This window comes from Ascaphus truei, chromosome 3 (genome assembly GCF_040206685.1).
Source record: "Ascaphus truei isolate aAscTru1 chromosome 3, aAscTru1.hap1, whole genome shotgun sequence".
Taxonomy (NCBI): Eukaryota; Metazoa; Chordata; class Amphibia; order Anura; family Ascaphidae; genus Ascaphus; species Ascaphus truei.
The window spans coordinates 256,733,665-256,756,785 of NC_134485.1; the positions used below are offsets into that span (position 1 = coordinate 256,733,665).

A 23,121-nucleotide genomic window follows, 5' to 3' on the forward strand; every position below is an offset into this window, starting at 1 on the left:
TTTTTTTTTTTTAATTGGTGGGCGTTAAAAAAAAAAAAAAAATACAACGATAGATAAGCTGAGCTGTTTTGAAAGTCGGGAGAAGACAGAATTTGTACATCTTCAACTTTAGTGTGAGCCAGTCATAGATTTCCACATGTGAGTCTTGTGCATGGGAGCCCTCTAGTGATGGAATAAGCTTGTTATATGAGCATTCTAATTCATTTTCCTTACTGCCCTACTTAATAATCCTGTCTATTAATACAATCTGGTACTTACATGCCAGGTTCAATTCAAATAAATATAAGATGTCGTTCTAAAAATGGCATACAGTAGGTTCCCAGTGTGCAGCAGTATTGCTGGCGCGCACACACCAAATGTGCCACGCTACACGTGAATTGGATGATTTGTATACTGTACATGGTTAGAGACTGTCTAAATCGGTATTTGAATGTTATTAACATTTGTTTAAATATGCACAGCATTAATTATCAAATCAAGTAGATATGCAATTATTAGAAGTTTTAACAGTTTATATATATTTTACAGCTTAAAATGTTTTTTTGTGTATTGAGTTCATTTGGGTATGAAATACCAAATTAAAACCTGAAGGTTTTGGTCATTATATTAACTGTACCTTGAAAAGAGTAGCTTAACACCATTAGGTAACACCATGTAAAACGCATCAATAAAGCTGAAACTCAATGGTGCAGCCTCACATGCTTGCTTCCTTTCTTTAAAAGTACAATTATTGCACTGTAAACTGTTGGAAATGTTTATTTTTTGCAGGAGTTTTTAAAGTCCTTCTCCCCTGAGCAGTTCCGGATGTTTTGCCTGCGCTGTAAATATAAAGCCGGTAAGAGACAGTCTGTGGTCGCCATCTAATATTTAATTCCTACTGTTTTTCTTTTCTTTTTAGTAAATGTATTCTAATCAATGAAAATAAATTGGCTGTTGATCAGTAAACTTCTGAATTGAACACTTGGTCAATAAGTGTGAGAAAGAACAATTGATCTTTCTGTGTTGCTTCAGGTGACTGAGCATGGTCTTATTTCTTCAAATGTATTTTGATCTCTATATTTTTTTAAATATACAGTACCAGCCATCTTTTCTACGTAGCCTTTCCTGCTAATCTTATCTGTCACACTAAACCAGGGGTGGGCAACTCCAGTCTGCAAAGGCCACCAACAGGTCAGGACATCCCTGCTTCAGCACAGGGGGCTCATTCAGTGGCTCAAAGACTGAGCCACCTGTGCTGAAGCAGGGATGCCCTGAAAACCTGACCTGCTGGTGGCCCTTGAGGACTGGAGTTGCCCACCCCTGCTCTAAACCGTGTTTTTGAAATGTATATTTTAGCTGTGGAGTACAGCAAAGAATCCATGCATGAAGCTACAAACACCCTGCAGATAATCTCCTCTTTTATTGGTGATACACAAGCCTACCTGAAAGGTCAGCTGACGTGCCAACCTGTGCAGGAAGACCTACTTTGGGAAAGGTAATGGTTATAATAAACTTTGCTCTGGGTGTACCAGGAATTCCATAACCCTGACAAAAACAAAATTGTAGAAGAACTTTCACAGTCATGTATTTAGTTTAGAAATAAGAACTTTGTTTATTTAACAAAATTTTCAGTTCACATTTAAACAGTAGATGTAACGATACTGAAGCTATGAATCAAAGCTCCATAAAAACAATGTGTTTTTTTTCCAATCATAAACCTCAACCAGCTTTCATTGAACATTCGCCCTGTGATACTACACAAAACATGTTTGGATTTCTCACCAATGTTCATGTACAGTGGCGATATGGGATCAAGATATTACGGTTGGAAGTGTAAACTACTAGAGCAGTGTTTTTCAACAGGGGTTCCCCGGGTATTACTTAAGGGTTCCTTGACATTTTCAGGTAATTTGAAAATTGTACCACATACAAAAGAATTTACAATGCATCTGATCTCAGACGCGCTATTAGAGAGGGTTGGGGTTCCTTACAATGCATCTGATCTCAGACGCGCTATTAGAGAGGGTTGGGGTTCCTTACAATGCATCTGATCTCAGACGCGCTATTAGAGAGGGTTGGGGTTCCTTACAATGCATCTGATCTCAGACGCGCTATTAGAGAGGGTTGGGGTTCCTTACAATGCATCTGCTCTCAGACAGAGAGGGTAGAGTTGGGGTTCTGCAGAATTTGACAATATAATTATAGGCTCCTTAACAAAAAAGTTTAAAAAACACTGCAGTAGAGTGTAATAAGATCTGCCGCTATGGGGACCTGAGAATCTCTGTAGGTTGTCCTTTTTCCCAGACCTTGTGAGCAGCTTTGTTCCTGTTAAATATTATGTTGCTTACAATTAGAGAATAATTGGAGAGGAAGATACTGGTGTCTCCTTGCTCATACTAAGATCCTCTTTGTCTCTTGTCTAAGGCTGGATGAAACAAAAGTAACCGTTAAGGCTGCGTTTGCAGATGACTTTGACACCCCGCGGGCTGTAGATGCAGTTATGGACCTCATTCACCATGGCAACAGACAGCTTAAGGCTGTTTCCAAGGTAACCCATCAGGATATAATCTAAATATTGCAGCTGTCCACACTTAAGCAGCCAAAGAATTACCCCACAGGTTACTATTTGCTCATTAGAACTGTGGCTATACTTTTCCTTCCAGTTAACATCCATTGGGGGTATATCTTTGAAAAACGTGTATTCATAGTTTCTTTAGAAGTGCTATAAATAAAATCTAGGCTATATTTACGGCGTTCAGTCAGTGTAACCTATCCTTTGTCAGTAATGTTTATGCTGTTGAGCCCTTGACTTGAACTTGACTGGTTGGTGAGCAATGAGCATGTTTGCATTGACTTAATGTTTCTCTGCCTTTACCATGACTTTGACTATGCAGCTTAACAAATAGAAACTGTACACAAAACCCCTTCACTGCCAGATCGGTGCATTGCAGTCTAAGTTCATTTAGATGTTTTGAGCGTACGTCACTGATTTTAGTACCTCATTAGGTCCAAGATGCGTTCCAGTTACTCATCTCATTTAGCCTACCTTGCAGATCTGCTGCTTGTAGCATATACTGTCCTTTCTTTGTTCGCATCCCATCTTCCATTGTACTTGCAGCAAACTCCAAGGCTCACTCCATGGCATGTGCTGCTAGGCTTTTTTTAATGTACTGGTCTAAAGCAGCGGCACAGATGGCATTCAACTCCGTCTATGCCAAACTTCATAATGGCTCAGATCACAACCTATCCTTGTGTTCGAAAGCTTATCAGACCCATCTGTAAAGTGTCCTTGGGGCTCTCTCGTCTTTCTTTATGCTATTACAACCAGCACGGTCATCGCAAATCAAAAGAGAAGCTGGTACAGTATGTGATTCTGTGCGCTGTTGTGCGGTGCTGCCTTCTTCAGGATTAAGCCTTTGGAACCTGGTCATTTCCTTTAAAAACCTCCCATTGTCACGTATTTTACAAAGTACTGATAAAGGAGAATGCTTGAGTGCCTCCTATTTCTTTCTAGTGTATGTGGGAAATACTTGTTCTACATTTGTTATATCAGATATAAAACACTTTATAAAATGAATATCAAGGTATAGAGGCAAGCCACACAAGAACAGTCCTTACAATAGTAGAATAACTAGCATTGCGTGAAATTAACCCCTTTGCTTCTGGGAAGGCACCCCTGGCCCTGTGTTGTAATCTTAAACCCTATGCACTGCCAAAAAGGTGGTTGTTGAAATCTAAGATGATAATATAATCAATTCTTGGTGAGTCTTCAGGGTAATAAATAGGTGGTACCAGATGTTAAGGGATGAAAGTAGAGCACGGGTTTAAATGGCACATGTATGGATTGCATAAAACAGAATCTGGGAGACTTGTAGAAATAGTACACTTTACCTAAGTATTGTACTTGTTAGGTTTAGATTAAAACCAATCAAATCCCTAGCAACCTGTGACTCCTTTCTGTGCTGCTGAACAATGTGTGCAAGCCTCCCCTGTACTTATTAGGTTGACGGTATCCCTGTTTCCCATCTGTTACAGGACATGCACGCTCCTCGCAGCCCTGTGGTCTATGGTGCCATGGTGTCCTACGTTGAGCAGTTTTTGGACATGATGGGAATTTCCTTGGGACACAGACAGGTAGGAGATCTAATTGTAAGAGACGGGAAAAAAGAGTCCTACTAGCATCAGTGATTTTTACATTATTATTTTCATATACCCATCTGGTGACCCATTTGCAACACACACTTGATTTTATCATTCCCTGCTAAGATTTTCACCACAAATTGCTTGATGATGCTTGACAATTGACACGGTGATTTAGCACGGAGGCACACTGGTCAGCTTCATCCATAAACACGACATGCAACAGGGAGTTCGTGCTAGTTAGTGGTCAGTGCTTAGGCTGAGATGCACTTACTGTAGCGCTCTCTTTTTATGTAAACAACAATTCAAGTTTCCTCTGTCTGCATCACCGTTTAGCTAAAGAAATGTCGTCTCTACTTGTTTGAGACCAGACCTGTCTCCAGTGCGTTTTTAATTGTGAGCCTTTGATTTGCTGCAGGAAATAATGACTGGTTAGTTTTCGTGTCAACATAAATCCCCTTTTAAATAATAAAATTTGATTCAAAGTTGCTATGGTGTTGTATGACCTTTTTATTACTATTTGTAGCAGCAGGTCTAAGTTAGTAGGAAAATATCACATTACGTGTGTGGTGAGAGATGCAGTAGCTTTATAACAAATTCATACTACTTTTCCATTATCACTAAAGACAACTACTGCCTATAGTGAAAGTATTATCAGGATTATAATTTTTCCTATTGGCTGATCTGGTGTGTGTTTGGTTAGGTTGCTGCAGAAGACAGAAGTTCCGCTGTGCTCTTCAATGTAATAGAAGAACTAGTTAACTTTAGAAGCAAGGTGCGCAATTATGCCCTCGCGACAGAGATGGGACAAGAAGCAACAATATCCAAGGAAGAAAATCGGCAACAGGAGAGAAGACAGATGCTGATGGAACGAGAACCCCTGTTACAGGCCTGTGACACATTGCGCCAGGATCTGGATGGTTTTGGGATAAATATTAAGGTTAGTTGCAACTATTCAACATCATCTCAGCAATACAGTTCTTGCAGAACAACTTTAATAACTGCAAAGTAGAACTACTGTATGCTATATTCATTACTGTATACACTTAACCTTTTAGCACAATGAACTAATGTAGATCTACTTATGCTGTGCAAGTTTCATAAAACACCACTTAGATTAACAGGAACTCTTCACACCAATGTTTATATTTGAGGCACCTACTGTATGCCCGTTTTGTATTATGTCTTATTTACTATTAAAGCAACGGTCTGTACATGGTTAATGTTAAAGACCCAAAATGCATTGACCCCTTTCATTGAACCCAGGACTGTAGTCTTGACCTGGGCCCCATGGGGAGGGAAATTACCTGTTGAGCTGGCATTCAAGCAGGGTTATGGACTGGTGCATATAGAAGGGAAAGCCTAGAAGAGGACCCAGCCGCTGACCCCATTGGTTAGCCAGCCGAGCCCCACCAGGCCTATCACTTCAGTAGTCCATGTTTGTTTTTAACCTATATCCTTCCTTCCGATTAGTTTGATCTCTTGCCTCTTCAATGATATCCGAACATTGCTTTATCCTACTTTACACGGCGGAAACACTTGTTTGTCTCCCATTCCATCTGTCTAACGCAGTAAATCTCAAATGTCTCCTCGGACCACCAGCATTTCGGATTGTTTAGTATGTGTTTGCACCCAATTTACATATGAAAAGGATATTGTATTGTTTGGTCACCTCCAAAAAGTAGCCTTGCTCATTGCCATGAGCAGTGTGAGAACCACAGCTGTAGCATACATGGGCATACCTGAGATAAAGATATTCCTCTCACTGGGGCACAGGTTATGGCACCAATTAAAGTTAATGGAAGTTATCAGAACGGATGTAATAACCCTACCGGCGCTTCATGCATAGCAAATGTATTTCGCTTAGTACAACAGTTTAAATAAGAGGCCTGTGAGTTATTTGCATGGTCCTCTACCGAAATTACCTTTGTTCTCATATTTAAACTTTGTTTCTTTTCAGGATCGGGGAAATATTACCACGTGGGAACTGCTTGATCATAAAGAAAAAACATAGTATTAGGTTATGTAAATTGTTTTATACACTAATTTAAATATTCATATAAAAGTTTTTTTTTTTTGTTTTGAAAGCTGGTGTACCCTTTTATTTTTAATAAGAAAAATCCTGGCATTATTTTATCACAACTGGTAGAATAGTCAAAACCTCACTATTGTACAATCTAAGGTGTGTTGTTGAAAGCATTTTGTCAACAGCCAAGAGAGCCTACTGTATACAGTATGCGTCTGCAAATGACGTGCGGTAGTTTGATCTGGACCATTCATGACCTCAAAAGGATTTAAGAACATTTTTCTACTAAGTGGTGCTACTCCATGAGCTCTGCTGTAGTAGCACAGCTTAATTGTGAAAGTATTTGTGCAGCATATCCCTGTACACTTTCCCTATATGCTGTGTGATAGTGAAAGAAAGGCGCTAGCACTAATAGTGTTCACTAAAATATAAAGTGAATATACTTAATAATCAAGTGATACAGAAAATAATGTAGAATTCCGTTCGCAATCCAGGGGGAGCATATAAGGGAAATAAAACAAAAACAATCTAAGTGTAGACAATGACAAAATGTGAATTTGCTATGTCTTGTATGCACAGCCTACTCACAAGATGTAGATAAAAAACGGGCAATTGGGAACAATATCTGGACGAGAAAAACGTCTACTTCAGTTGGGGTGAAGACCTCCAATCTCAGCAAAACAGCGGTATATGGAAGGAAGGGAAAATATCCATAGTGCAGACCAATCTTAAAAAACGTAACTTTTATAGGGCTTAAAAATTCACACTTACATGCATTATTTGAATGGTTTTATTGTAAGTGTGAATTTTTAAGCCCTATGAAAGTTACGTTTTTTAAGATTGGTCTGCACTATGGATATTTTCCCTTCCTTCCATATACCGCTGTTTTGCTGAGATTGGAGGTCTTCACCCCAACTGAAGTAGACGTTCTTCTCGTCCAGATATTATTCCCAATTGCCCGTTTTTTATCTACATCTTGTGAGTAGGCTGTGCATACGAGCCAAGACACATTACATAGCTAATTCACATTTTGTCATATTGTCTACACTTAGATTGTTTTTGTTTTATTTCCCTTATATGCTCCCCCTGGATTGCGAACGGAATACTTTCCCTATATTCCATGAGTAGTCACCTCTACATTTTCACTGCCTTTTTCTGTAATGAACCCTTTCCTTTGTTGCTTATCTCCAATACCACAATGTATAACCTTTCCTCATAAAACAGACCTTCCACCCCTTTAAGGTGGTGTCTTTATTTTGCGCACTATAATTTCATATTACTATGCAGAAGTGACAACTGTACTCCATATACCGGCTCAAATTTCCAGTTTATCCAAGTTCTCTAGAGAAATTACATTCTTCCATAATTTATTATCAGCCGATAATAGTCTCCACGTCTACTTCAAGCAGCTAGCCAGGTTAAACATTTTTTATTTTAACTATTTGAGCCCCGGGAAACCCCTGCTTCCAGAGATATCGCTGTAGGGGTGCTGGTATCTCTAAGGCAGGGAACTTGTCTGCCCAAGAATGGTGGCATTTAAAATGTCCTGTGGGCTGTGATCATTTGTTGCAGCTTCCTATTGGCCTGCGTGACCAGGACCTTTTTAAACATACCAGAGACCTCAGTCGAGGGTGCTGATATATCTCTGAAGCTGAAATCAACATGGTTCAGGTCTGGAGACCCTTTGCTGCAATAAAAATTAAAAAAAAAAAAACACTAATGAAACCTGGATTGCTGCTTTCATCAAGAAGTACTGAACCTTGAAGCGCTAAACTTGCAACTTTAGCCCAATCAGAAAAAAATCTATGGAAACTCTGCCTGTTCTCCACCCAAGCGCAAATATTTTTACTCAGACCAGTAAGAATAGTTTGTACAATTTATCCCTCATAAATCCATGCTATTACAAATAATTTAGTTATCCAAAAATGTATTACTAATGATGCTTTTATAAACCGCCAAGTAACTTCCCCACTTTTGATGTCAGGCTTTGCAGCTCTAAATCCCTGGTTATCTAGCTCCATTATTATTATTATTTTTTTTTTTTTTAAATAAAGACATCTGCTTTACACCAATCTTGTGGTACAGAGCATGTGGAAATACAGCAGTCTGGTTCTAACTGAACCAAGCTTTTGGGTGTATGAGACCTGCACCAGGTGCTATATTTACCTTCATTTTCTTCAAGCCACCTTTTGTGCTTCCTGTTACTCAAAGGTTAGTTGTTGCTCCCTCTAGTACTATTTTGTTTGCAACTAGCTCTTTCGTATATAGAAGCAAAAAAATAGTTTCGCTCCTCTGCCTTATCACCAATAGTTTGCTTGTCCATATATTACTGAAAAGGTCCTATAATGCCCTTTAATATTTAAGGGTTGATCTTGCAATTCTATTTTTTTGAACATCTGATTGCATCATTTCAAAATTAAGAAAGGTCTCTGTCCCTTCTGACTTAAACAGTGTAAATGTTTGCCTCTTCCCTGCCATATTGCTTTGGATGCGTTTGATTCGGACATGTATTGAAGAGGACTATTGTAGATGTAAAAAAAAAGTTGTTTCAGGATTAAAATAGAACTAATCCAAGGACATCCAGATGAATGTACTGCAAATGCATATACAGTACAAGAATAGTTCTTGTATATTAAACTCTGTCAGCATTCCTTACCTGTGTAACCACCTTACATTCCATATACACAAAGCACCTTCTCTATCCATCTTCAAGTTAAACATGAAACACTTTCTGAATGAAGCATTTCAATAACCTGGACTTCTGCCCCATACCCAGTTACACATGCCAACTACTGCACTTATTCCTTCCCCTACTTTCTCTGACAGTCTAACATATCACTAAGGCCCAGAACCACAAAAGGGTGCTAAGCTTTAGCATGGATTTACTCCCCTTCATATGAATTGTAGTGAAGACATGCTAAAGCTTAGCACCCCTTTTGTGGATCTGGGCTTTAGATTGTACATTGTTGGTGCTATAAATAAAAATATACATGACCAGATCACCTAATTTTTAAAGAATCAAAAAATAATCACCCCATAACCTACAATTAATGGCTTAATATATTTGACTTGCTTCTTCAGTGCAAGTGTCTTCCATTAAGTCATGTTCATGGTCTAGTGCCTCCTGATTTAGCAAATCATTAGAAACAAAACCTAGACTTTATTTTTTATTATAATTGCATGTGCAATGACAATTTGTCTCCATATTTCAAATATTAAAAAAAAAAGAAAACTATCTACAATAATTAACATTTGCTTCTCTAGACTGAAATTAATATACTTTTGTCTTGCATGTTGTACATGCTGCTACAGCACCTCTGCAAAAGTGCTCTGTGAGTATCCTAGTGTAAGTCTTCTGAAGAGCACAACCGAAATGTCCATATGAGCGGCTTTAACAATATTAGGTTTCAAAGAGTTTGTTAAAAGCGGTTCCAACTTCCGAAATCATGTCGCCTGTGGTCATAGAACGTCCATATTTTTGAAAGGCTTGGTGGTTGCACTGTCTTGTAAGGGAGCAGGCCCCAAATGCTGCTACTAGGAAAGGATTCTGACTAATGGGGAAAAGAGAAAAAGCACTCATAAGAAAACTGCACACAGAAATTGAGAGACTTGGAACCTGAAAAGTATAATCATGCTATCAGTCTACTACAAGGCCAGTGCTGACCATGTTCATCTCATTACTACTACATGTAGAGCACACCTGCAGTTTATTTGAGAGACACTGCTTTAGTCATTGCTAGCAGCTGCAATTAATAAGCATTCTTTACCTTTGTGTACTGCAAGTAGTTTCCAGAGAATCAGTTTACATTTTTGATTTGACACTTCTATGCTGGCATCTACCATATGAACATTTCCCTTGGAGTAAATTACCTTGTTGGTGACGGAAGTGCACTCCCGGAGTGACGTCACTGCTGGCAGAAGAGGCCACCAGCACGCATGCGCAGAAGCCTCCACAGCAGCAGCATAGGGGGACACACACTATAGAAGTGCAAATAGCTAAAACGGGGTGTGGGCTAAGCACGCGTGTTTTGTCACTGAAATTGTGTTTTGATTTTTCATTGAAAACATCACAAATACAAGGTGTGACAAAACGGTGATAAAAGACAAAGAAATTTCACTTAAAATGTGTGTGCTCGACCCTTTTTTCCCCCCTCTTACAAGGTGTAATAAAACGTGTATTCTTATTTGCAAAAGGAATCCCAGGCTCTCCTCAAAAAAGTATTGCAGTAGAAATCCCGCAAGAGTAGATTTAAGTAAACAACGGGTGTGTGAATATTTGAAGAATATATTTTGGAACTTAAATGTGCCACAGAAACTATTATTATACTAGTGGAGTAAATGAGACATTACCATGTAAGAAAAGATTATGCTTTTTGTTTGTTTTTTCAAAACTACTGACCGACTTGCAACACCACCGAGCACTTAGGCAGCTGAAATAAAGCCCACAAACAAGTGCGGATTTTAAAAATCCCATATGAAAATATTTTTTTTTTAAATTATATATATATATATATTTCCAGTTCTAGGTTGTGATCCAACACCACTGTCTGATCATCTTTCACTTACAACAAATTAAAAAAAAAAAATATGGAAATTAAGCATAGTTTCTTATTGAGTGTCCACCTCTTGTAGCTGCCCAGCAATAGTCCAGAGACAAAGGCAACATAAGGGGAGTATGGAAACTTAACGTTGGGTAAAAAGGTACATTTGTTTTAACAAATAGATTTTAAGTGAAACTTCTTTGCTGGCAGTGGCAACTTCAAAAATCTCTTAAGGGGGGGGAAAAAAACCCTCTGCCTCGGACAAAAATTATAACGGAAGTGAGTGACTGTGCATATGCAGAATCGGCCTTCACAAGTAACCAGCGCATGCGAAAAGGAAACGGTGCCTATCATAGTCGTTTCTTTGCACATAAGGCAACCCCTCTACACAACACACACGATATAGAAGTGTAAATAAAATAAAGTACCATTTATAATTAACAAAAATCCCAATGCAAAACACGCAAGATACATTCACTCACATACGCACTATACATATAGAAGTACAAATAGCAAAAACATTTAAAAATCACTAATTTCTAACAAAACAAACCCAAGTACAAAACATGCAAGGTGTGTAAACATAACACATGACTGACAGTGAGGGGTTAACCAGGCTCTCAAAGGTTAAACCTGTTTGGTTTCTGATCCATGTTTTGGGATACAAAAGTGTCAGCTCTTGAGCGTAAAAGTTGTATCTGCATATGTAGTTATGCGACAAAGAATTTTTTGTTTTTGCCTTTCCAGGGATGCCAGCAAGCAGGGATTGCTAGCGTATGAGTTTCAAGGGGAGGGCGGGTTTACTGAAGTGTTGCCAGAATGTGTCTAGGTAGTCTGCGTCCAGAGTTGCTGGATACCCCAAAAATGTACCAAAGAATCATGCTTGGTTCTCGGATACATGTAGACACATTGTTCCGGCAATATCTCCCCTTGAAAACGCTTGTGTGGCTCACGGCTAGGGTTCCCTGCTTCAGCACAGCCCAGAAAGGTAAATGGGGCATAGGGATGCAACTTGGTGCCCGTAAGTCTGCTCAGACATCGGACATGAAAGCCACAGAAGATGCCTGAGGTGTGAAGACCATTTGGGCAGGAGGGAAGGGCTAAAGTACCCACGCCCTGGGATGAATGGAAGTCCTCTAAACTACCATTTGCCCAATCAGACTGGGAGGAGCCTGACCTAGCGGGTGGCATCTGAATAGCAAGGGACTAGGTGGCAAACGTGGAAGATTCAGAAAAGCTGCTTGCCCGGCTTCGCTCTGATTGGCTGTTAAGAAAGTTCCCACGCTGTGATTGGTTGCAGTATTTTGTGAATTAACTCATACTGTATACTATAAGAAACCTCTCAGCCAATCACCAGCAGATTCTCAAGCGCCAAAACAGCAGCGGGGTTTTTAAACGTGGAAAAAGATGCTCATGCGAATAGCAGAGCACCGGCTTCAGAAAAACCAACCTGGAATATTTTGTAAGTCCAGCTTTTTGTGACCAAGTACTCAAAAACAAACATAGCAGGCGTTGGCTGGGATTTCAAGACGATTTTAGTTCCAGGACGTTTGGAGCCAAGTCCCAGTCAAGCAAAAGCAAGTCCTCCGAAGAGAAGGGAGCAGTGGCGTCTGGAATTTCATGCCGATTTGGGTTCCAGGACATTTTGGGCTAAGTCCCGGTCAACTAAAGACTAGTTTAAAGTGCCACTTAGCTAGGAAAGTCTATTTTTTCCCCCAGGTCCCAAGTAAGTGTGCCTCTTATGTAGTTTGTGTTCCATTGTGTGTATGCCTTTCTATGCAAATACATTTACAATTTATTTCACTTTACCTGTTGTGCTCAATGTATGATCCTGGTAAAAAGGTGTAAATGCCTGGTCTCCCGTGACAATGAGATGTATATACATTCATTTCATATAGTAACTGTAATGATATATATTATTATTTTATTTATTTTTCAAAGAAAAAGCTGTGTGCTGAGCACTCGTGTTCAGTCAAACTTCACTATGTTTCAGCACTTATATTTTAATGATTTGCATGGAATAAAACACATAAGTGACAACACACAGAGGTTTCACTCACTTTTTTTTTTATAATAAAAGACACACAAACACACACACACGATCCCCAAGTTGTTTTTTTCTTCTCTATTTGTATAACAAAATAGCAACATATATATGAATAGAGAACATACACCAAAGACTGGCATCTCATATTCCCTTTCATGCACCTGGGGTAAGCTTGACTGAAATATGAATAAAGGATTTCAGTAATTCAAGTAGACTATTTATTGCAAGTATTTTCCATCGATTCACCAATTATATTGTTGCAATTCACTTTTATACTTGGTATAATTTTTAATTTTATTTCATGCACTTTTACTTTATTTGTGTTGCCGAATCCCCCTCCTTACCTCCAGTGAAGGGGGAGCTGTGCTGGTCCGACCGGAGCTCCGCGCGATTGGGAGTGCGGCTATATTGCTAGTTGCGCATGCGCAGTCAGGCGTGCAGCAGTCATTTTAGTTTTGGCTCCACATACAAAGCACCAGGACTACATGTCCCAGAATCCTCCGGGGGAGAGACTGCACACATGGGACTGTCCCAGCCAATGGGATTAGAGCTGTTGGAGAAATAGGATATCCTCTAGGACAGGGGAGTGCAATCTTTTTCCCCTGCGCTCCCCTTCCAGCTGGCCTGCTCTCCACGCGTCCCTTTCCCTCGTACTGTGGTTCCCGGAGTCTGGGCATCACAATGTCCCACATGACTCTGCAGCATCATTTAACGCCGCGTTAGTATCCAGATGCCGGCTTAATGGTAAGTAAGGTTTACAGAGGGCTTTGCCGCTTCCCCGCTACTTAATTTAATTGCCTTCGAGAAGCGAGTGGGGCCTCTGTAAACCCTGCACCCCCTGCGGTTAATCTCGCGCCCCAGTTTGCGCACCACTGTTCTAGGACAAGGAGCCAGCGTGCTCAGAGCTTGTGGAGGCGGCAAAACAGAAGGTAGTGTCAAGGAAGCAGTGCCTTCTGGACAAGGCCTAAACCTTGCCCCTTAGGCCCCGAGCCAACCTAAGTTCAGTGTTATAGAGAAGGCCCCCTTTAGTACCAGTGTTACGCTGGTGGACAGATGGCCACACGGCGCTCTGCGACCAGGTAACAGTATTCCGGGACACTTGGGTGAGACACTCCAGCAGCAGCTCACCCCACGAGGAGGATCTGTACCCTTAGGAGCGAGGGAAATTGCTGTCGGAGGCCCTGCTGCGTGGGACCTACTCCAGCACACCGCTGCAAGCAGCACCTGCAGGTACCCAATGTGCACCTACATCTACAGGTGGTAGCGCTACCTCACATTTGGGTGGGAATGCTGGGACAGGACACCAGGGGTTGTAGGTGCCACAACACCCTCCGTACTTTAGGGGAACCACTCAGTGTTTGGGGTCATGGCATTATACTGTTGGTACCTGATAGTGTGTGTACAGTAAAGCTTAGTAATAATTAATATACCACACAAAGTATATTACTAAGTGTTGCTTCCTGTGAGGCGTTATCCCGCCAACGCTGGGATCCCTCATAGCTGGAGGCGCTGCACTAGAGGAGAAAGAGCTCACCCCAGGCTCCCAGAGGCGGAGGCTTAGGCCTCCTGTGAGCAGACAGGTACATCAGCACGCGTAGTTGCCTGCATAGTTCCCTTAGGCATAGGCAAAGGGAGCTACATTTGCTTAAGATTTTCACTGCACGGCTACCTCATTAGGGTAGAAGTGCCCTCCTTTTTGTGTTTTTGTACTTGGGAGAGTTGGAGCCAAGCATACAGAAATATCGTTTCTATTATTAAGATATCAAGGACATCCAATAGAGACACTCCACAGAGAAGTCACAATATAGAACCGGAGTGTTTTCAGGACATTGTTATACCTTTTAAGTCATTCACAAACCAGCAGCAGGAATCAGCACTAATTTACAAGTTTGCATTCAGGATTGCTGTATTTGTCACTAATGTTCCAAGGGGAACACTAAGAAAATGGCAAACTTGAATGATATACAAAGGAAGAAATAAGCAGGCTGCACACAGGAAATATATCCCACATGTTAAAAGCGCAATCCATTAAAGACAATTGAGACAAACCACAAGGATATCAAAGTGCCTAATGTTCTAGGCATCACAGTTCCTTTTTTACACAATCTATTGATTAACTACCATTAATAAGTAATGATCACGGCTGCAAGAATATACCAAGTAAAACAAATAATCACTTTAGTAAGAATAAAAAGGTGTTCAAATAAATAAAATATTACAATTTCCTCCTTTAACTTACATACAGTTCTAGAAATAAGACTTGCTACAGTACCATTTTTGCCATGGTTCACATACCCATTAATCTTTTCTGGTCCAGCAAGAAATGCCCAGTGTACCAAGACTCCAAGAGAGCCAGCCAGCAGATCCCCTTGTCCTCCACAGCGGCGGCTGCTGCCCTCGTGACTGCACACCAACACTGAAAGGGGGAGGGATGAAGAGAATTGAACAGAGAAAAGATAAATCCATGAGACACATGTTTGGGAAAGAGACCAAGCATTGAGCAGTGGGCCCTTCCTAAAGGACAGCTAAAAAAAGCAGATCATTAATGTCACATGACATAAATAAGCAGGGCTGCCTACAAAGTGGCCCTACAATGATAGGGGGTGGGGGAAGGAAGCAGCTGTAATCTCAGGTCGCACAATGCAGCACAATCTTAATCTTGGTAATAACGTGGGTGGGAATGGTGTACTGATGCAGTTGCGAAATCCTTTGGCAGTCCATAAGAGGTCTTAATGGAGAAGCAGAAAATACTTGACAAATGCAAGAAGTCTGGAGCCAAATTATGTTTCAGTTATGTCCCAATTTCCACAAACTTGACAAAAACACAACTTGCTTCCTGCTAGCCACTTTCAAATGGTGAGTCAGGGAATTCAATAAAGCAACACGGGTCTTCATCCTAAATAGAATCATTTTTTTGTCTGAGGCCAGTATTTAGAAATGGTGGTTTAAGTTAATTCTATAATCATTTTATGCAATATGACTTTTCCTAACTTTGCCTCTGAACTTCATATAAAATGTTGTCAGTTCAACTGTGGTGGTCTATTGGCATGTAGCTTTCATAGCCGAGATACCCAATGTATCTCTTTGTTCTGTGAATATTAAATTAAAGTACTAACTATATGGATAATATTATAGCCGTCTATACACACTACAAAGACACAGAGAAACAGGCCAGTAAAGTGCTAGCTAAGGAGGATCCAATATTTATAAAAGCAATACACATGCACTCACGTAGTTGTATCAAAGGGAATAATTGCTGTTGCTGAAACTGATAATTCAATAATATGAAGAAAAGATAGTACTCAAAGGGAATTTAAGCAGTATGGGATTTATTAACCAATGTTTCGATTTCCTTGAGAAAGGTCCACTATGCTGGACCAAAACGTAGGTCAATAAATCCCATACTGCTTAAATCCTCTTTAGGGAACAGTACTACTCTTCTTCATATCATCAGCGAAGGACACATACCTTTGTCTCCATCGGAAATTAGATCGCGCTCTCCTTTCTGAACAATGGTTATGTTTCCCATTGCTTGACTAAGCCTTAAAACGCTTCCATGCTGATCACTGCTATCCACAGGTTCTGTGAGCTACAACACCAGGGGAGGAGAGGGGAGAGGGGGGTTAGTTTGTCTCCTAAGACTGCTGCAAAAATAGATATCGCCAACGGGTTTTTTTTTTGTTTGTTTTTTTAAATGGTGCACACTACATTTTTTCTAGAAGTACAATGATATACAGAACAGAACAAAGTATGTTGTCACAGTTTGAGAGAGATAGAGATTTATATATCATAGATATAATACAAACCCAGAGCATTGCCATGGCCACAATATCATTATAGGCTAATATGGAAGAGACAATTGTGCATTAAGTTATAAAATGACCAGAAATTGAAACATATCGACACTGTGTCCCTGCAACAAACACAACCAGGGCTAACTCTGCTCTACAGCACAAATACAATCAGCTTCCAATTATATAATAATTTTTTTGAAGAAAAAATAAATAAATTCGAAACACTGTTCCCGTAGATTTTCTTCATAATTTACAACTTTTAGAGCTCCTCGCAGGTTCCTATTAAATGTAACGTGTCAGATTTTCAGCCCATACATTCCTTTAGTTGCTGAAGCTTATCCCCGGGCAGCCATTCTGTACACCAGTAGGGTGTGATGCTTACCATCGCTTCATAGAGTCTGCTGAACTCCATAACATTTGGGGTGAGGACAGCTCGCTGGTAGCCTTGGATAATGGAAGGTTGCTGGGCAATAAGCCAAAGTCCATCCTAAAATAGCAAGAGACATCTGCTTACAGTTGTTATAAAGACTGTAGAGAGAGCACCACAGCTCAGAGTACTCCGTGAGCAGGATACTTACTGCATCAATCACTATAGGGATGCCTTTAGCTTTGGCTTTTTCAATAATGCCCTACAAATAAAATATATGCATTAGCAAGGCAGCTAGGTTGCTTCCTAAATAGTTGTGATGGCAATCAAAGAAGCTTAAAACATTAACAACCAATAACATGGGCATAAAGGGCGAAAAAAAATGCAGTAAGTATTATCTGATACTACACAACTGCTTTATTTAAAAAAAAACAAAACAAGATTGTCAATGAAATGCTGCTTAAGGCTGCGATTATAGTGCGTGCGGCGCGAACAATATACAGCACCTCTATCAGGCCATAGTGCGCGTGCGTTTAAGCACGACGGCATGGCAGGATTTTGAAGAGACAAATTATTTCGAATTGTTTTTTTGAGTCACAGTCAATGAGGGCGAACCAGCCTGGTGATGTCACGGCTACGCCTCCCCATCAAAGTACACGGAGCGCTCCTGCACTATAATCGCGGCCTTAGAAGGGGGAACAAAGCATTTAAAAGTCTCATTAAAGAAGTACTTCGTAATTGGTCTGTCCACAAATAATTAATATTGTAAAAAGAATGAAAGATGTGTGTGTGGGCAAAAGCATTGACCGCACAAAACGAAATGATTTTGTGAAAACAAGTCCCAGTTAACATAATAGAGTTACAATAAAAAGGACGCAAACGCAATGTGGTTGTTTCATTAACAACAAGCGGATTAATTACAGAAACGTAGGCCGAGGCTTACATTTGAATACGGCAATAAAATAACCATGTGGTATAATATAGTTGAGGGTGGGGCAGAATTGCATACCTGCAAAGAGAAATACTGCAGAAGTTCTGTAGTTGCAGTTACCATGCGCTTTATACAGACATAAGAATATCATAATGGTGCCCACTGTTACGTCAATCACTGCCAAGGAGTCTCCCATGCATTCTCAGCCCCAAAAATATTTTACTATCTATACAATAACATCGGTGATAAATTGGCAGTGATCAGTGGCAATTTGTACAAAGAAAATGGACCTTGAATTTGGGATTGTGTCAGTGAACTGCATTTGAGAAAGAGGTACAAATTGCTTTATTTTTAAGAACAGAAAAACAACAAGTGATTACAGGCAATGGCAACTTTAGATATGTGGTATTTAAGAAACAATTAAGAAAACTTTTTTGGGGTTAAAGCACCCTGTAAAACACATACTGATTCAAAGTTTGTAGTCATTTCGGAGTGCGAAAACAAGGAGGAATACTCTGCACATAGGGCATTTTCTTTTTGCTCTTCCTCTGAATAAACTAGAGGATACGGGTTAGGAGCCCAGACAGTGAACCTTATTCCTTCTTTCTGAGGTAAAGCATTACCTTTGCATTTTCCAGTATGGCATCATCTCTCCCCAGCCCCGGTCCTATCACAATTGTATGAAGTCGTGGTAGCCATTTTTCTATCTCAAAAACAGCATTCGGATGATCACTGTGCAGTAAAAGCAGAAACTTTACATTTCAGATAAGTGAACAATTAAACTCATTTCCAGGAATGACATTATTGAGCCTTGTAAAGTAAATGGGCGCACACAAGAAAATAAAAGTTCAATATTTTTTAGACTGTGTGTATTTTTACTTTAGATAATTTGCTGCCAATGGGGATCAGTGCAATGCCATGCAGGTAATAACCCATACTACAGCAAATCGACCTGTACAAACCACATACAAAAAAACAAAATCATGTATTGTATGGGTAACCTATTTTCTCTATCAATTTTCTTTGGCAATGCTCACTAAAACCTTTGCAAACTTACAGAACTGGATGTACAATCAGCTCAGGACTGTATGACTTTATCACTGTTGCTGCATCTTTGGTACAAAAGACTTGGGATAAATCAGCACCCTAGGAGGGGGAAAAATAAGTGTGTTAGGAAAACATAACATTGATTACCCACAAGGCATTCACAGTCCTGAACATTTATTTTTAAGACAAGTATGACCGCAGCAGTGCTACTAAAGTTTGACTGCATGAAGCGGTTCCCCTTTTCCCCCCACATAGGTGGGAAGTAGGGGGTCCCCAGAGCTGAACCGCATTAATTTCAACTCTGGGGACCACCTGGTTACCGAGACACTTACCGGGGAACGCTAGCGCTGGTACTTCCTCATGTTGCTGTTTCCTATTGGGCCGTGTATTGAGCAAGATTTAAACCAGAAGCAGGTGGTCCCCAGAGCAGAAATTGTGGTTTAGCTCCGGAGATGTCCTGCTTTCCGCCTATGTAGTTTAAATAAAAAACATGAGTGGGGATATCAGCTGCTTTAAAGTTACAGCTACAAAATGCTGGAGGGCAGGGTGGGAAACTCCATTCCTCAAGAGCCATCAACAGGTCAGGTGTTAAGGCTATCACTGCTTCAGCACAGGGAGTCAGACTGAGCCACCTGTGCTGAAGCAGGGATATCCTTAAAACTCGACCTGTTACTGGCCCTTGAGGACTGGAGTTGCCCACCCCTGCTGCAGAGTAATGCCTTGAAGTTTTACCAATCGCTTTTTACAACTGTTGAAGCTATCCATCTGCTACAAATAGAGGTTAATCCTCATGTGGTAACACTACATAGGGTCCTTATGTACTTGGATACAGTACATCAAACTATGTAGACATTTTAGGAAATTACCACCCTAAGAATATTATGAGAGATTTCAATGCAAAAATGTGTGCCCAGCAGAAAGACATCAGTTGGTAAGTTTAGGGTAACAGGAATGAACATGGGGACAGATTGGTAGAATGTGCAGACTGAGAAAACGTCTACATCATTAACTGATTCTTAAAGAAGAATTAAATAGAAAATAGACAAGGAAAAATAAAATAAATGGATTATTTATCGGCTAACAAGAAACATGTTTGAAAACTGCAGTGTCCCTTAACTGCTTTGACAGAATGGGTGATCATGGATTGGTTTGCTGCAAATTACATCTAAATGAGAAGATAGAAGTTTATAATTGATTAAAAAGACAAAAAAAATAAAAATAAACGAACTACAGCTGAAAAATCAAAAGGGTGAAGAAAGTAAAAGGACAGTGGACCAGTCATTTCGCAGAAAGAAAGAAAACATCCGATGCAGTATGGATTCCAACGGATATCAAATGAAAAACAAAACTAGGATGAAGGACGCAATACGGAAATTTGTTGGAACAAAGTGAAGAGGCTTGGAGCGCTGTACCTGGAAGATAATTGAGGAGGGTGTTCATCCAGCAGTGGATCAACTAGGGTTTAAGATTAAGATTATGATATATATATATATATATATATATATACACATTTTATTTGTACAGCAGGGCCCCGCTCATACGGCGGGTTCCGTTCCAGGTCGCCACCGTAAAGCGGAAATCGCTGTAAACAAAGTGAAGAGGCTTGGAGTGCTGTACCTGGAAGATAATTGAGGAGGGTGTTCATCCAGCAGTGGATCAACTAGGGTTTAAAGCTGCAGTTCAGTCTATATCCTGCATGTGTGTTTTTTTAAATAAATCAGTTCTGTAGTAAGAAATAATACTTTTAGCATTTTCTGTTTTTAAAAAAACAACTTTGAAAGACCAATTTTCTTGTATTCTATTTTAACAAGCATTTGCTTAGGCACTGCCCCTTCATGTCCTGTCACAAACCCAGGCACACCCCTTTGTCAGCACTGCCCTCCCTCTCTCTAAACGTGCACTAGCATCTGGTCACATGATCTTCCTCATAGTATATTCAAGGAAGCTGGAGAAAAGGGATCAGCCATGCATAGCAGCTCGGATAGGCGATTTCAAACTTATTACAGTGTTTATTCCATTCATTGCACGTGTATATAATGTAAAATTGTAATAATTCCATTTATAGCAAACGTGTATATGTGAATATTATTTAGATGTATATGTATGTTACTGAAATGTGGAGTGAGTGTGTAGGTAAATACACACAATACACTTCCACTGCATATATATATATTATATATATTATATATTATATATGTATGTATATGTGAAGTTATGTGAGTAAAAAAGTGACAAAAACCCTCCATAGCAAGGCAAATAGCAAATGGAAATATTACTGTATGCTCATTTGTATGTATATATATATTTATATACACACACACTTCAAATACGGATAGTGATTCACGTAAATGATATATATATATTCACTTTCTGGGAGTATAAGAGTGACTGTCCTGTTGTTCCTTTTTTTGTATCCATCATTGAATGGTATGCACCCTCTCTTTACGTTTATTTTATACTAGCTGAGAGACCCGGCGTTGCCCGGGATGTAATATTCCCGCTCCTCTCTCTCTCCTCACCCCTCCCCCTCTCTCTGTTTGTCCCCCATTCACATCAATCCAGTACCCCCCCTCCCTCCTTTACAGCTTAATGCAGTGTGTGTGCGTCAGTCATTGTGTGTGCGTCAGTCAGTCAGTGTGTGTGCGCGCGCGTCAGTGAGTCTGACGCAGAAACACAAACACACACACAGACTGACTGACGCACACACACACACAGTCAGTGTGTGCGTGTGTGTGTGCCTCAGTCAGTCAGTGTGTGCGTGCGGCAGTCAGTCAGTCATTTAGTCAGTGTGTGGGTGTGGGGGTGTGCGCGCGCGCGTGTCAGTAAGTGTGTGTGTGTCAGTCAGTGTGTGTGTGTGTGTGTGTCAGTGTGTGTGTGTGTGTCAGTGTGTGTGTGTGTGTCAGTGTATGTGTGTGTGTCAGTGTGTGTGTGTCAGTGTGTGTGTGTGTACCATTCATTGTGTGTGCGCGCGCGCGTCAGTCTGTGTGTGTGTGCGCGTGGGTGTGCGCGCGTGCGTCAGTCAGTGTGTGTGTGTGAGTCAGTCAGTGTTTGTGTGTGTCAGTCAGTGTTTGTGTGTGTCAGTCAGTGTGTGTGTGTGTCAGTGTGTGTGTGTCAGTGTGTGTGTCAGTGTGTGTGTCAGTGTGTGTGTTTGTTTGTGTCAGTGTGTGTGTGTGTGTGTCAGTGTGTGTGTGTGTGTGTGCAGCAGTCAGTGTGTGTGTGTGCAGCAGTCAGTGGGTGTGTGTGCAGCAGTCAGTGTGTGTGTGTGTGCGCGCGTCAGTCTGTGTGTGTGTGCGTGTGGCTGTGAGGGGTTGTGTGCATGCGGCTGTGAGGGGTTGTGTGCGTGCGTCAGTATGTATGTGTGTGTGTCAGTCAGTGCGTCAATCAGTCAGTGTGTGTGTGTGTGTGTGCGTGCGTCAGTCAGTCAGTGTGTGCGTGCGTCAGTCAGGGTGTGCGTGCGTCAGTCAGGGTGTGTGCGTGCGTCAGTCAGGGTGTGTGCGTGCGTCAGTCAGGGTGTGTGCGTGCGTCAGTCAGGGTGTGTGCGTGCGTCAGTCAGGGTGTGTGCGTGCGTCAGTCAGGTTGTGTGCGTGCGTCAGTCAGGGTGTGTGTGCGTGCGGCTGTCAGTGTGTGTGCGTGCGGCTGTCAGTGTGTGTACGTGCGGCTGTCAGGGTTTGTGTGCGTGCGCCAGTCAGGGTTTGTGTGCGTGCGCCAGTCAGGGTGTGTGTGCGTGCGGCTGTCAGTGTGTGTACGTGCGGCTGTCAGGGTTTGTGTGCGTGCGCCAGTCAGGGTTTGTGTGCGTGCGTCAGTCAGGGTGTGTGCGTGCGTCACTCAGGGTGTGTGTGTGCGTCAGTCAGGGTGTGTGCGTGCGTCAGTCAGGGTGTGTGCGTGCGTCAGTCAGGGTGTGTGCGTGCGTCAGTCAGGGTGTGTGCGTGCGTCAGTCAGGGTGTGTGCGTGCGTCAGTCAGGGTGTGTGCGTGCGTCAGTCAGGGTGTGTGCGTGCGTCAGTCAGGGTGTGTGCGTGCGTCAGTCAGGGTGTGTGAGTGCGTCAGTCAGGGTGTGTGAGTGCGTCAGTCAGGGTGTGTGAGTGCGTCAGTCAGGGTGTGTGCGTGCGTCAGTCAAAGGGCAGGCGTGGGGGGGGGGGTGAAGGGCAGGGGTAGGGGGGGTGAAGGGCAGGGGTAGGTGAAGGGTAGGGGTGGGGGAAGGTCAGGGTTAGGGGGGGTGAAGAGCAGGGGTAGTAGGGGGGGTGAAGGGCA

General features: G+C 41.4%; 2 protein-coding genes across 15 annotated transcripts in view; one reads left to right on the forward strand and one right to left on the reverse strand.

Annotated features, from left to right (window-relative positions):
* The window catches only part of CARS2 (cysteinyl-tRNA synthetase 2, mitochondrial), an 80,235-nt gene extending 74,035 nt beyond the window's left edge, over positions 1-6,200 (forward strand). For 8 of the 9 annotated variants that reach the window (XM_075590694.1, XM_075590698.1, XM_075590695.1 and 5 more), the window contains 6 exons: positions 769-835; positions 1,336-1,474; positions 2,404-2,527; positions 4,015-4,113; positions 4,823-5,059; positions 6,080-6,200. In XM_075590694.1, the coding sequence (XP_075446809.1) occupies positions 769-835; positions 1,336-1,474; positions 2,404-2,527; positions 4,015-4,113; positions 4,823-5,059; positions 6,080-6,133 (720 nt within the window). In that variant the 3' untranslated portion in view covers positions 6,134-6,200. The remainder of the gene's footprint in view (positions 1-768; positions 836-1,335; positions 1,475-2,403; positions 2,528-4,014; positions 4,114-4,822; positions 5,060-6,079) is intronic. The other variant, XM_075590696.1, reaches the window with a different exon arrangement.
* Positions 6,201-9,299: 3,099 nt separating this feature from the next.
* The window catches only part of NAXD (NAD(P)HX dehydratase), a 36,078-nt gene continuing 22,256 nt past the window's right edge, over positions 9,300-23,121 (reverse strand). For 5 of the 6 annotated variants that reach the window (XM_075590708.1, XM_075590705.1, XM_075590707.1 and 2 more), the window contains 7 exons: positions 18,883-18,971; positions 18,449-18,557; positions 17,106-17,156; positions 16,910-17,014; positions 16,202-16,322; positions 15,029-15,149; positions 9,300-9,696 (listed from right to left, as the gene is read on the reverse strand). In XM_075590708.1, coding sequence (XP_075446823.1) covers positions 9,546-9,696; positions 15,029-15,149; positions 16,202-16,322; positions 16,910-17,014; positions 17,106-17,156; positions 18,449-18,557; positions 18,883-18,971 — 747 coding nt within the window. In that variant the 3' untranslated portion in view covers positions 9,300-9,545. Of the gene's footprint in view, positions 9,697-12,495; positions 12,588-15,028; positions 15,150-16,201; positions 16,323-16,909; positions 17,015-17,105; positions 17,157-18,448; positions 18,558-18,882; positions 18,972-23,121 lie in introns of all 6 variants that reach the window. The other variant, XR_012799897.1, reaches the window with a different exon arrangement.